This window comes from Amia ocellicauda, chromosome 6 (assembly GCF_036373705.1).
Source record: "Amia ocellicauda isolate fAmiCal2 chromosome 6, fAmiCal2.hap1, whole genome shotgun sequence".
NCBI lineage: Eukaryota > Metazoa > Chordata > Actinopteri > Amiiformes > Amiidae > Amia > Amia ocellicauda.
The window spans coordinates 9,202,071-9,215,126 of NC_089855.1; the positions used below are offsets into that span (position 1 = coordinate 9,202,071).

General features: G+C 50.4%; 1 protein-coding gene across 1 annotated transcript; it reads left to right on the top strand.

The window, feature by feature from the left end:
* Positions 1-363: 363 nt before the first annotated feature.
* tomm70a (translocase of outer mitochondrial membrane 70 homolog A (S. cerevisiae)) lies at positions 364-12,839 on the top strand. The gene is made up of 12 exons (XM_066706032.1): positions 364-684; positions 4,939-5,112; positions 5,248-5,374; positions 5,664-5,773; positions 5,920-6,068; positions 6,316-6,523; positions 9,459-9,593; positions 9,728-9,835; positions 9,959-10,075; positions 10,248-10,345; positions 10,470-10,592; positions 11,111-12,839. Exons 1-12 carry the CDS (start codon positions 430-432, stop codon positions 11,262-11,264), a joined length of 1,758 nt encoding a protein of 585 aa, XP_066562129.1. The 5' UTR covers positions 364-429; the 3' UTR covers positions 11,265-12,839.
* Positions 12,840-13,056: the final 217 nt, after the last annotated feature.

Below are 13,056 nucleotides of genomic sequence, written 5' to 3' on the forward strand. Positions count from 1 at the left end.
AATTGGGTAAAACTGTAAATCACAATGTTATATCTTCCTCCTTTATGAGTAGTGTGGAGCGTTCGTGCTTGCTCCCTGGCGCTAGGTGGCGCTGTAACCCTGAACTATGTGACGCTGCAATATACATATTTAAAACTTTATTCCTTTCCAAAACCCACCCGTTTTGATGAACACATTGCATGGTCGCCGGAGTCGAGGGTTCTTGCTCATAAGGATTGTTTTGTTTAATACACTCTCCACAGCATAATAGCCAGCGGTGTGGAGAATAAAACAACAGCCTGGTGCACAAACAGGAAGTCCCAAGCGCGACTGACCCGGATGCGGTTGCTGCACCGCCACTAGTGTCCCATGATGCACCCGGCTCCTCCCTGACCTCGCCGTGTCTGTGTCGGCAGTGCAGTTGCGTGCTCGTCGGTTGTTGCTTGTTAGATGATGGCGGCCTCAAAGCCTGTGGAGCCGCAGACCGGCGGCGGGCTACCCCGCTGGCAGCTCGCCCTCCTGGTGGGCACCCCCCTGGTGTTGGGGGCCGGCGCCGTGTACCTGTGGAACCGCAGCCGGAGGAAGGAGAACCAAGGCAAGCGCAACGGCGAGAGGAAAACCCCCGAAGGCAGCGCTAGCCCCGTCCCGGGCCAGCCGCAGCAGGACGGCGCCGCGAACCGAGCCGGCCGAGAGCAGGAGGAAATGGTGAGCCCGGCCCGACACGAATCCCTCCCCCAGCACCCCTCCAGAGAGGCGGCCCCGGTGTGCGGCCTCGCCGGGGCTGTGAGCAGCCAGCGCCCGGCAGAGATCATTCAAGGACACGGTGTGGCAGGCGGGGAGTATCGTGGCAGGACTGGCGCCGGGTTGGGTCGCGGTCGCGGTCGCAGTTGAGGCTCAGTGTCAAACCGGACTCGGGAGGGGGTGGCGCCGGTGAAGAAGCACCTGGCCCGGGTGCGAGCCATGTGTGCCCGGGGACAGCGGCCAGGGGGCGGGGCGGGGAGGCCGGCGGTCCTGGTGCACCTACACTTGCCTGTCAGCTGCGCGGTGATGAGTTGCTTGAATCCATGTGCACTTGATTCAGTTTTGCTTAAAAACAAAACCAAAGAACACCCCTTTAATATGTATTTTTTAGTATATGTTTTGGGTATGCGAATAGGTTGGGTCTGGTTGCTTCTCCCACACGGGCCTGTCAGAGCCTCAGTCACATGCACTTATTACTGATGTCTGGGGACGCATGCATGCTTTCTCAGTGTTGTACATGTTTTTCCGCTTGCAGCTCCTGTAGTAGTGCTGAGGTCTTGGGGCAGCCGGGAGAGAGATGCTCTTGTGTGGCCAGGGCTCCCCCACAGCGCTGGATGGGATAGACATCTGGTTCAGCTTCTGTTTCGGTTTCTAGGAGCTGCCCGCTGCTGTACAGAAGCACAGAGATTGGGTTAACTGATCTCCGTGCAGATAGGATCAGAATTAGGGAATCCAATCCTGGGATTTCGGGATTGTTATTTTTAAAAAGAGCTTCCCAGCTAATGCACATTAGTATGTTGCTGCAACATTGTCTATTAGCTGGGTCATTTTCAAATGTAGTAATGATTATAATGCAACCAATAGAATCAATGAAAACAACAAAACTAATAGCCTATTGCTTTCTTAATACTTCAGTGTTTTTATTTATGCATCACATCATGGATCACATTGAATGTTTAACAGTTGTACTACACATTAGACAAACTATAATGTAGGCTATATACTACATTATTGTATATAGAAGCCATTATGTACTAGAATAAACCATGCTGTTTATGTAACAATCAAGAAAACATAGTTAAGGCATGAATTTAGACATGCACATTTGCGCACAAAGAAGCCACAAGCACTAGACTGCTGCTACTACTACTACACTAAAACATACACTGAGCAGTTAAACATTATATACGATAGGCCTATGGTTTTTAGGTTTTGTCTATTATCCGTTTCTTAATACAGCAATTAACAAAAAAAGAACGAAGAAAGCTAAAGTCAGTTGTCTGTTTTAGACCTTTGCGTATGTTGTGTACAGAACACATGCGGCTAAAATGCGATTTCGGACTCCACACTGGTTTGGTGGAGTTGACATGTTCATGTTAATTGCAGGTTCAGCCCCCATCCCCCTGCGCTTTCAAAGAGGAACAGTTCTGTGTTGATGCAGTTCATCACACCATGCTGCTGCTGCGGCGCTCACACAGCTCATGAACTTCAGCTGCCCCTTCAAAGTTGGAGTCCGCGGGACCTCAGCTGTGCCCTTATACTAATCGGCTGAATTCGGGCTGAATCTGCGGGTGTTGCACTTCAGATTCACGTTTTGAACAGATGACGAACCTCTGTATTAATTGCAATTTTGTTTTAATAAATAGCTTACAGCACGGAATCCAAGAGTTAGTGCGCCGTCACATTTTTCATTAGCCACAGTCCTGTGATACGGGTATTTCACATTTTCAATCCCGGTATTTCTGGACTAGAAAATTCTGAGATCCCGGGTTTGCATTCCCTAATCAGAATACGCTAACAAGCACAAATGTATCCTGTGCCTGATGGACCTGCTTGTTAACATTACCTGCCAAACTTCTTCACACCTGGAGTGGCATGACCTGCCAGTCAGAGGGGTGTCGTTATTTTGTCCTGGCCTGGAGACGTCCATGAACGTGTCTGCAGTGAGGACAGCCCGAAACTTAGCTCCGGCAGCGCGCTAGAGTATTGCACTGAATGGCATTATGGGAATCCACATCCTGGCACTGCCTTTTAGCAAATGTGGATTTGGTGAAACGCAGTCACTTCCCTAAAACTCAGACAGCACTCCTGGCAGAATGCAGAATAAAGTGACCTCTGTAGAGATGACAGGATAACATGCAAAACTTGATTTGTGTAGCAGTTTGGTCCCAGTCAAGTTTTATGACTTTAGTATTTTTTACTAATGAACTAGAAAAGCATCATAAGCGATGCTATTCATAACTGAGTCTGTGCAGGTTTCTCAGGAGTAAGGGAATGAGCTTAAATATTCAGCAGGGAGTCTGATTATTTATATTCCCTTTGTTTTTCTAGTGTGTGTGGGAGATCATGTTTGAGTGAGAGAGAGTGAGTGTGGTTGTATGTGTAAGTGTAAGTATGTATCTTACTCCGAAATTATTTCAGCCCATGTCCGCAGGTGTTTAATGGTCTCTCTGTTTAATCGATGGCAATTCCTAGTTAATGTGCAGTTTCTGTCTGGAAGGAACCTGTTATTTTTATTGCACTGGCTGAAGATCGGTGCTGTGGTTGTCGACTTGTGCAAGGTCCAAAGTCAGAGTTGCAGTGACCCACTCAGCGCTGCTTGTTCATGGACAGTGGGCCAGTGCTCTGTATCTGGGGTTTCAGAAGTGAAGCACCATACTGTCAGCATCCAGAGCCCAGACACAGAGTGGGAACCCATGTGCATCAGGCTGTGTTCCCCAGTGCTGTTGTTGGCTGTGCTGTTGAAATGGGTTGAGGAGCCCTGTCCCACATGGCGGGGTCCAGACACCAGGCTGAGCTGCACCGTCACAAGGAGGCGAAAGAGAAAGAAGCTTCTCTCCCTTAGGAGAATAAATAAGTGTAACTGCAGTAAAGTAATGGCAGCTGTGGTGACACAGCAGCGTTTGCACCCACTGGGTGGTCAGAAAAGGTCAGTGTGGGTACCGGTGCCGGGACTGTGCCTGCCTGCGGTCTGAGTGTCCCAGGTTCAAGACAGTGGTGCAGTGGTGCTCTTCTTTCTCTCTCTGAACTGGGGAGGACAACGCTGCTTGCGTTGGCCCGTGTTGTGTGACTGACAGACTGCCCTCTCTGGCCTCCTGTCAGGCTGCTGTCCAATGCTGGCTGAGTGGCTGCTCTGATCAGTTACTCACCTAATGGTTTGATGGCAGGGCCTGGGTGGGGGAGCAGTTTCTCTGTGAGATGATGATGCTGCTGTTATTGTTACCTAGATTAGAAAAGCCAAAGCCACATTAGTAGTAAACAGCCTGGCTTTGAAGTGATAGTGTCACTTCTCTGTCTGTGGGAGCTTTTCATTCGACTGTGGGAGGAGGGGAAATGTTGTGAGGATGTGGGAGGCTGGGATCTCTGGCATTAGAGTGATTAGTCTGTAATGTAATGGGATTGGCACTAATTCCCATCAGCTCACTGCATGGTTCCTCACTGGTCTGTACTGGGCGCAGAGGAGGGTGTCTGATATGGCCTCGGAACCTCCAGAGTCATTGGAACCTTACAGTAACATTCCACTAAATAAAAAACACGCAGCAAGATGGCAAACCTATATATTTAAAACACATCAGGGAAATTCAGCAGATTACAAAACATTGACTGAACTGGGAGGTGACTGTGCATCTGTTGAAGTATGTCTCGGTTTCTTAATTTAAAAACCAAAGTGTGTGTATATATGTATACATATGTATGTGTGTACTTAATATATATATTGCTTAATTAGTCAAATTTGGAGTTGGAGGTATCTATGTGGTGACGGGTGACTTGCAGGGACCGGTAAAACCTGCACGATCGGGGCTCTGCAGGAACAGGACTGTCCGCTGCTTCAGATTATCACTGCTGCCTTGTATTTAATAATTAACTGTTCTACTTTGTCTGATAGTTACTTACAGTGTACCAACATATGAGCCCTGTGTTGACACTGAATCCTACATCCTTCCCTTCAGCTGGCTTGTCTTAAGAGTGGCATGATATTAAACCAGTGCAGAACTACATGGTGTTTTGTATTTTTACACTGAAATGTGTTGGTTTGCTCATGCTCCAAAACGAGCAAATCTCTGTTCACACCATATTTTAGGATAATTAAGTGGTATGAAAAGAGCTCTATGTTCTGAGTGTGCATGTGTCCCTGTGTCCTGGTGTGCGGGTCTGCGCTGTGTCGCTCCCTCGGTCTCTCATGCAATCCGTCCTGATGGTACGTCCCTCTCTCCACAGAGTCCTCTGGACCGGGCCCAGGGAGCCAAGAACAAGGGCAACAAGTACTTCAAGGCTGGCAAGTATGAGCAGGCCATCCATTGCTACACCGAGGCCATCGGCCTGTGTCCCAAAGAGCAGAAGGGAGACCTGTCCACCTTCTACCAGAACCGAGCCGCGGCCTACGAGCAGCAGGTCAGCACCCTGAGTGACTGCACACACTGGGCCGCACTCAACACTGGTTTCAGTGTCTTTTTCAGTGTGTACGGACTATGTTGTCAGTGATGTGTGTGTGTGTGTGTGTGTTGACTGGCTCTCTCTGTGCTGCAGATGAAGTGGGCCGAGGTGGTGCAGGATTGCTCCCGGGCCGTGGAGCTGAACCCGCGCTACGTCAAGGCCCTGTTCCGCCGGGCCAAGGCCCAGGAGAGGCTGGACAACAAGAAGGAGTGTCTGGAAGGTGAGGCCCGTCCTGCCCCCTTGTGGCCACTGCGCCCCACGGCGATCTGCTGCGTTCATGCAGCACAATGCATACAGTTTACAGAAGTCATGAGACATTGCTTCACAACTCCACCCAAGCGCAGTCACACCTTCACTGGAATAGCGTGTGTGAAGCTCCAGGCAGCGTCTTCAGGCTGAAGGACAGGCGATGAATACAGGCTCTGGCCCGAGTGTGTTTACAGTGCATGTGTGTGTGCTTGTTTCCTTACTTATGAACAGTCGCTGACCCTGCCTCTCCCCTTCCACAGATGTGACAGCGGTGTGCATTCTAGAAGCCTTCCAGAACCAGCAGAGCATGCTGCTGGCAGACAAGGTGCTCAAGCTGCTGGGCAAGGAGAAGGCAAAGGAGAAATACAAGGTAATTGCAGCAGACCACTTTGATCCCCGATCCTCCATCCGTCCCTGCTCTTAGTCTTGCTCTTTCTCTCGCTTTGCCCTGAATGTCCATCTGTCCCGCCACTTCCTTGCTCTGAAGTGACCCTGTCTGTCTGTTTCTCCCGGCAGAACCGTGAGCCCCTAATGCCGTCGCCACAGTTCATCAAGTCCTACTTCAGCTCCTTCACGGACGACATCATCTCACAGCCGCTGCAGAAGGGTGAGAAGAAGGACGAGGACAAGGACAAGGAGGGGGAGGCCGCTGAGGTCACTGAGAGGTCAGTGTGAGAGAGGAGGGGAGAGGAAGGAGACGGAGGAAGGAGGCAGTGGGAGCTTCAGAAAGAGATTGATTGGGACAGTCTGAGACCGCAGCACTGCAGCACTCGTGTATCTTAACATGTTCACCGGATGTCAGACGTGCGTTTCTTTAGCGGTAGTTCAGTGGCCGAGCGCCTGAAACTTCTGCAGTCTCCTCCCACCTCACCCTCCTCACCCTCCTTTCCCCTCCTCTTCCTTCTCTCGCAGCTCCGGGTACCTGAAGGCCAAGCAGTACATGGAGGAGGAGAACTACGACAAGATCATCAGCGAGTGCAGCAAGGAAGTGGAGTCCCGGGGGAAGCACCTGGCTGAGGCGCTGCTGCTGCGCGCCACCTTCTACCTGCTGATTGGCAACGCAGCGGCCGCCCGGCCTGACCTCGACCAGGTCATCAACATGGAGACGGCCAACGTAAAGGTAGGTGTGGCCCCTCTCTGTGTCCGTCTCTCTCGGCGCTCTCTCTCTCTCTCTGTGTCCGTCTCTCTCGGCGCTCTCTCTCTCTCTCTGTGTCCGTCTCTCTCGGCGCTCTCTCTCTCTCTGTGTCCGTCTCTCTCGGCGCTCTCTCTCTCTCTGTGTCCGTCTCTCTCGGCGCTCTCTCTCTCTCTGTGTCCGTCTCTCTCGGCGCTCTCTCTCTCTCTGTCCGTCTCTCTCGGCGCTCTCTCTCTCTCTGTGTCCGTCTCTCTCGGCGCTCTCTCAATTTCAATTCAATTCAATGTAGGCTTTATTGGCATGGCATTTGTATATAAGTATTGCCAAAGCATGTGATATAATTGATACATATAAACATAAATATAGATTTATAGAAAATAAAGTTAAACAAAAACAATTTAACAAAAATAAATGCATCAATTAAACATTAAAATAATTAAATTAATAAATAAAAAGATAATCATTGAAACTAGTATGATTAGGTACATTTCAATACATAGAAGTTTATGAAGGAAAAAAAACTAGACATCGATAAAACGGTCCTTATTCCCATTAAAGTCCCCCCTCCCCCGCCTTAGAAAGCAGCTCTAACACTGCCTCCCCCTCTGATATGCTGATCCTATATCAGACTACAGGCTGTGTGGCTGCCCCCCCTCCCTGTAGCAGTAGGCCCGTGCGGTTGCTGGCCGTCCATACACTGTCCACATTGTCCCTCCGGCTGTGGCAGGCAGACATGCATTTGGCTGCTATGCTATATTCCGAAATTTGGGGGTGTATTCTTTTTGTATGTCTGTTTATTTTGAGCAGGACAGCAGGAAGTGTGTCTCTGTTTCGATCTCTCCCTGCTCACAGTGGCTGCACAGCCACTCCTCTCTGGCGACCCAGGACCGTCTGTGTCGGCCCGTTTCAATCGCCAGTGCTCACCAAGTCTGTACCTTGTTAATGTCTGCCTTTCTTTTTATTTTTTTATTTTTAGGTAAATGGAAAATGTAATATTTCTGTTTAGGGCCCAGTAACATTCAAGTTTATCTATTAATTTTAATTAGTTTTCTCAAATTTTGTTGTATTTCTCCTTCAGGTTAAGGTCGATTGTTTTGGTTGTTGAGGAGCTCTGGCCCTGGGGCTCTCCCCCAGCCCGTGCAGCTCGGGGTTGCAAGTCTCAGTAGTGCTTTGTGGTGTTAGGACTGGGGGTCTGCCTGCTTTAGGTGGGACCAGAACTTCACTGCCCTCTTCTGGATGTGGATCAGCAGGCTGTGTTGGGGGAGTTTCTGTGGACCTGCAGGATGTGCTTACAGAATTCAAGTTGCAGTTTTTCTATTGGGCTTTTGTCCCAGACTGTATAGGTCTCCCGTAGAGTAGGATTGACTGGATAATTGCTTGGAAAATTTTCAACCAGATTTGTATGGGTATTTTTGTTTGGCCGAATTGTGTTTTTATGGCGTAGAAAGCTGGAAGTGCTTTTTCTTTTAGTGTTGGTGGCCTGATTGAAACTCCCTGAGGCACTGAGGGTCAGGCCCAGGTAGCTGTAGCTGGTGCTGTGCTGTAGCACCATGCTGCCCAGCATGAGGCACTCTCCGTGTCACTGAGATCTGTCTTTCTTCTGGAAAACTATAACTCTGGTCTTGTCCAGATTGACTGTCAGGGCCCATTTCTGACAGTACTGCTCCAGCAGGGCCAGGTTCGGCTGCAGCCCCTGCTCTGTGGGCAACAGCAGCGCCAGGTCATCTGCGTAGAGCAGGAACTTGATCTCTGTGTCGTGGAGAGTGAGGCCGGGGCCGTCAGACTGCTCCAACACTGTGGCCAATATGTAGATATTGATCAGGGTTGGACTCTGCCCTGCCTCACTCCCCGCCCCTGAGCGAAGAACTCTGATCTTTTATCACCAGTCTTCACTGCGCACTTATTTTCAGAGTACATTGATTTTATGATGTCATAGACTTTACCCCCTACACCACTTTGTAGGAGCCTGTAAAGTAGTCCTTTGTGCCAGATTGAATCAAATGCTTTCTTAAAGTCAATAAAGCAAGCAAATATTTTACCTCTTATTTTTTTGGTGGACATGCGTCTATTAGGGTGTGTAGGGTGTAAATATGGTCGGATATGCTGTGTTTTGGAAGGAAGCCAATCTGACTCGGGACATTGTGCTCAGTAAGGAAGGCCAGTATCCGGGCGTTGATGATGCTACAGAACACCTTCCCCAGGTTGCTGCTCACACAGACGTAATAATATTATATAGAGGTTAAAGTGTCTGAGCAGCACCTCCTGTGAGCATCTCTCACTCTTTCTCTCTCTGGGTCTGTGTCTCTCTCAATTCAATTCAAATTCAAATTAAAAGGTGATTTATTGGCATGACCGATCATAGTATAGCCAGAGCAGATACAGATGTACTTTCAAACAAGACAAAGATAACATGACAAGATGCATTGGAACAAATACCATATATATTTAAAATAAAATAAAGTGAAATATAATCCATATTTGGTATATGTATCAAAAACTTTGTCATGACAATCATGATAACAAAAAAGGCAATGAACCTGACCGTTTTGATTTTGTTTTACAATGGAGTCCTGCAGGCCGGTGTCACACACTGTCCCTCAGGCTATGGCAGGTGGACACATATTGGTCTGCGATGGCCGCAGTGCGTTGCTTGTCTCTCAGCAGGATGGGGAGTTTGCAGCCATCGGGGAGCTGACTGAATTCAGGGATTTTATTTTTAATTTGTGGCCAGTAGGTCTCTCTGATTTGTGTGTATTTAGGGCAGGACAGACTGTCTGTCTCTGTGTCCTGCTGTGGAAGGACAGACAGTCCCAAGGCCGACCGCAGGCTCCAGGGAAAGCGACTGAACCGTCCCTTGAGTCCTGTTGCCTCAGGATGTGACTGAGCTTCCTGTGCTCTGTTCTTTCTCCCTCCTCTCCCTTAGCTGCGGGCGAATGCTCTGATCAAGCGGGGCAGTATGTACATGCAGCAGCAGCAGCCCCAGCTGTCCACACAGGACTTCAACCTGGCAGCTGAGATCGACCCACACAATGCCGACGTCTACCACCACCGCGGACAGGTACTGACTCTATGACACCGCGGCCCCAACTCCCTCGCACACGGACGCCCTGACTGACACTCTGGCACGGTAGAAGGACGTGCCACGGAATTTGTCTCCGTGTCCCTGATTTGTGTCTGTCCGTCCCCCCGCAGCTGAAGATCCTGCTGGACCAGGTGGAGGAGGCGGTGGGCGACTTTGACGAGTGTATCCGGCTGCGTCCCGACTCCGCGCTGGCCCAGGCCCAGAAGTGCTTTGCCCTGGTGAGCTGAGAGCGCACTGCCCCCCGAATGTACTGTCCAACAGCTGTGTGTCTCCTGTCTGTCTGTGCCGTCCGTCCGTCTGTGTGCCTGTGGTTCACTCTGTGCTGCGGCTTTTGTCCCCAGTACCGACAGGCCTACACCGGGAACAACCCCTCCCAGGTGCAGACCGCCATGTCTGGCTTCGAGGACGTCATCCGCCGATTCCCCAAGTGCGCTGAGGGCTACGCTCTGTACGCACAGGTATGCCCCCGTCTGAGCACCCCTTACACCGTCCCCACATACCTGTGATTGATGTGGGCCCACATGGGCTGAAGCTTTAATAAATTCCACAGTGCACTGAAAGAATTGAAGACCTACATTGGGAACCTGTAACCTGAATCTCTCTCTCGCTGTCTCTCTCTCTGACCTGCAGGCTCTGACAGACCAGCAGCAGTTTGGGAAGGCTGATGAAATGTACGACAAGTGCATTGACCTGGAGCCGGACAATGCTACCACATACGTACACAAAGGGTGAGCCCCGTCTGTGTGTGTGTTTCGGTCTCTGTGTGTCTCTCTGTCTGTGCCTGTCTCTGCATCTCCGTCTCATTCTGTGCGTGTCCTCTGACCCTAAGACCTGATCTCTCCGTGTCTCCAGGCTGCTACAGCTGCAGTGGAAGCAGGACCTGGACAAAGGCCTGGAGCTCATCAGCAAGGCCATCGAGATCGACAACAAGTGCGACTTCGCCTACGAGACCATGGGCACCATCGAGGTGCAGAGGTGAGAACTTCATCCTCCCCCGAGACGCCCCTCTCTGCGCAGAGCAGTGAGCACCCCCCACCCAAGCGAGCCACTTGCCAGGCTTCCTGTACTGTATGTAGGTAAATAGCCTGCTGTACTGCAGTCTGGGGCCGCACCCTCGCTTGGAATGATGCACCGCAGCACGACCTTCAGTTTGTGTCCTGTACGCAAGAGTCCAGCTCATTTTAATGTGCCAGGGTGCAGTAGCACTGGGACACTGCTCTCCTGCGGTATTTGCATCAGGAACGCAGCCTCTCTGCTTCGTCTGTGGACCCAGCGCTACTTGTTGGCCACTAAGAGGAGTTTCTGATGTGACACTGTAAGCTGTGAAGCCTCCTGCCAGTCTAATAAATGCATCTTTCCCTCTCTTCTTCCCTCTTTCCTCTCTCCCATCCTTTCATGCCCTACCCCTGTCCTCCCATCTCTCATGTCCTCCTTCCTCTCTGGCTCCTCTGTCCCTCCCTCTCTCTTTCTCCCCCCAATCGCTCTCTTCGCAGGGGTAACCTGGACAAGGCCATCGACATGTTCAACAAGGCCATCAACCTGGCCAAGTCGGAGATGGAGATGGCCCACCTGTACTCCCTGTGCGACGCCGCTTACGCCCAGACGGAGGTGGCCAAGAAATACGGGCTGAAGCCCCCGACACTGTAACCCCTCCCCACCCACCCTCCAACCACCCCCCAGTCTGCCCCACCCCCCCACCCCGGCCCCCTTCCACTACTGAGCCTGGCCCTGACATCTACTACTACTAACCTGCTCCTCTTTTTTTTTTGGGTGGAATACGATGTTGAACGCAGACAGGGGAGGGGGGACACAGTCATATGAGCTGTTTCTGTATTCTCGTGCGTCTTGTTGATGTTGGTTCTGCCGTGTGAGTGTGTTCAGAGAGCGAGTGTGTGTTCAGGAGGCTTATGGCAACGTCCGCGTTCACAGTTCAGTGCTGAGCCTCTTACCTGTGTCCCCCGACTCCCTGTCCCCATCTCCCAGCCCTGCCTAATCCCCCTGGCTAACCCTGGCCCAGTTAGGTCACATGACACACAACCCCACAGTCAGGAGACGTGATGGGGAGGGCTGTCCTAAGATCCCGCCCTATGGAGCTCCGACTCACATCCAAACACAGAGCCAAGACCCAGAAACCCCCTGCCCCCCTCCACCCCTTTCCCTCTCCAGCCTGCCCCCGGTGTCAGAGAGCTCCACCATACCAGTGGGGGCCTTTGTAGAGCCGCCCAATATCCTGTCTTCCTATAGAGTGAACGCTCCCCACAGTGTCACAAAACCCGAACGGTGCTGTTCATCCACACAAACACGCACACGCACGTCGGGAGGAGCCTTTTCTGCATTTGAATGTAAACACTAATTCACGGATCAATAACAGAAAGACAAGCCGCTAAATTAGTGTCCGGGCGCCCCTGTCTCAAAACCCCCCTTTTTAATCTGCTAGTTTTATTTGTAGAATGACCATGACCACTTGCTTGCTTACTGTGAAACAAGACCACAACAATACTAAAAATAGTTTCCGCGCACAGTGTTGGCTCATCTGGGAGGGGGGGGGGGGGGGCAATAGGTCAGGTGCTCAAGGTACTTTTGCCCCAGGAGGCGGAGGCGATGCACGGATTCTACAGTCCAACGTACTGTGCGCGGCTAGCCGGGTCTGGGCCTTCATTAGCTACTCACACGCAGATGAGCTGTCTGTTCGAATGTCCTGCCGGTCTGTTCTGTCTGACCGTCCCCCCTACACACACACCCTCTGATACTTGTGAAGTGATGTGGAGGCACCACAGAGCTGGAAACTGTTTTAGTCAATTACAAGTAAAATAATATGAATGATAATTGTATTAATGTGTAATGTTCTCCTGGATTCGGGAAACGCGCGTGGGAAAAGTGGGCTTTAAAATGAAAAACAGGCAGTACAGTTTATTTTTTTGTTACTTTATTTTAGGTTTTCTTTTTATATTCTGTACAGCATGTGTGGAATTTTCTTTATAAATAAATGTTAATATAATTCTAGTGCTGTAACCCTGTTCGACCATCCAGCTTTTTTTTTTTTTTTTTTTTTTTTTATAAATTTTGTTGGTCAGAGCTGGCCTTCACCCCGGAGACTCAGTCCAGTTCTAGAAGATTAGGACATTTTATTTCCTTTCTGGTTGTTTCTCCATTGTTTGTGTTCTGAGGAAACTGCAAAAAGGGGGGGAAGAAGAAACCATTAAAGTTTATTTTTAAAATGTGCTTTTTATTTTTTTTATATGCATTGTAGCTTTGGGGAATAGTCAGAGGCATGGGCTTCGACTGGCAAGCAGGAGAATAGGGTAATGAGTTTCTGCCACGTTCTGCAGACGATTCTAGACACGCCCACCCCGGGGACAGGGCAGGCAGAGCAGAGAAGACGACGGTCGGCCACGACGGATGCACGATGGCATCGGACCGTGCAGAGTGGCGTTTGTCG

What these genes read in the sequence shown, in the direction of transcription:
- tomm70a (XM_066706032.1), top strand. Translation starts at nt 430, where the DNA reads ATGATGGCGGCCTCAAAGCCTGTGGAGCCGCAGACCGGCGGCGGGCTA. An exon ending in CCGCGGCCTACGAGCAGCAG is followed by an intron (nt 5,113 to 5,247) that starts GTCAGCACCCTG and finishes TCTGTGCTGCAG; the next exon opens with ATGAAGTGGGCCGAGGTGGT. An exon ending in GGCACCATCGAGGTGCAGAG is followed by an intron (nt 10,593 to 11,110) that starts GTGAGAACTTCA and finishes CTCTCTTCGCAG; the next exon opens with GGGTAACCTGGACAAGGCCA.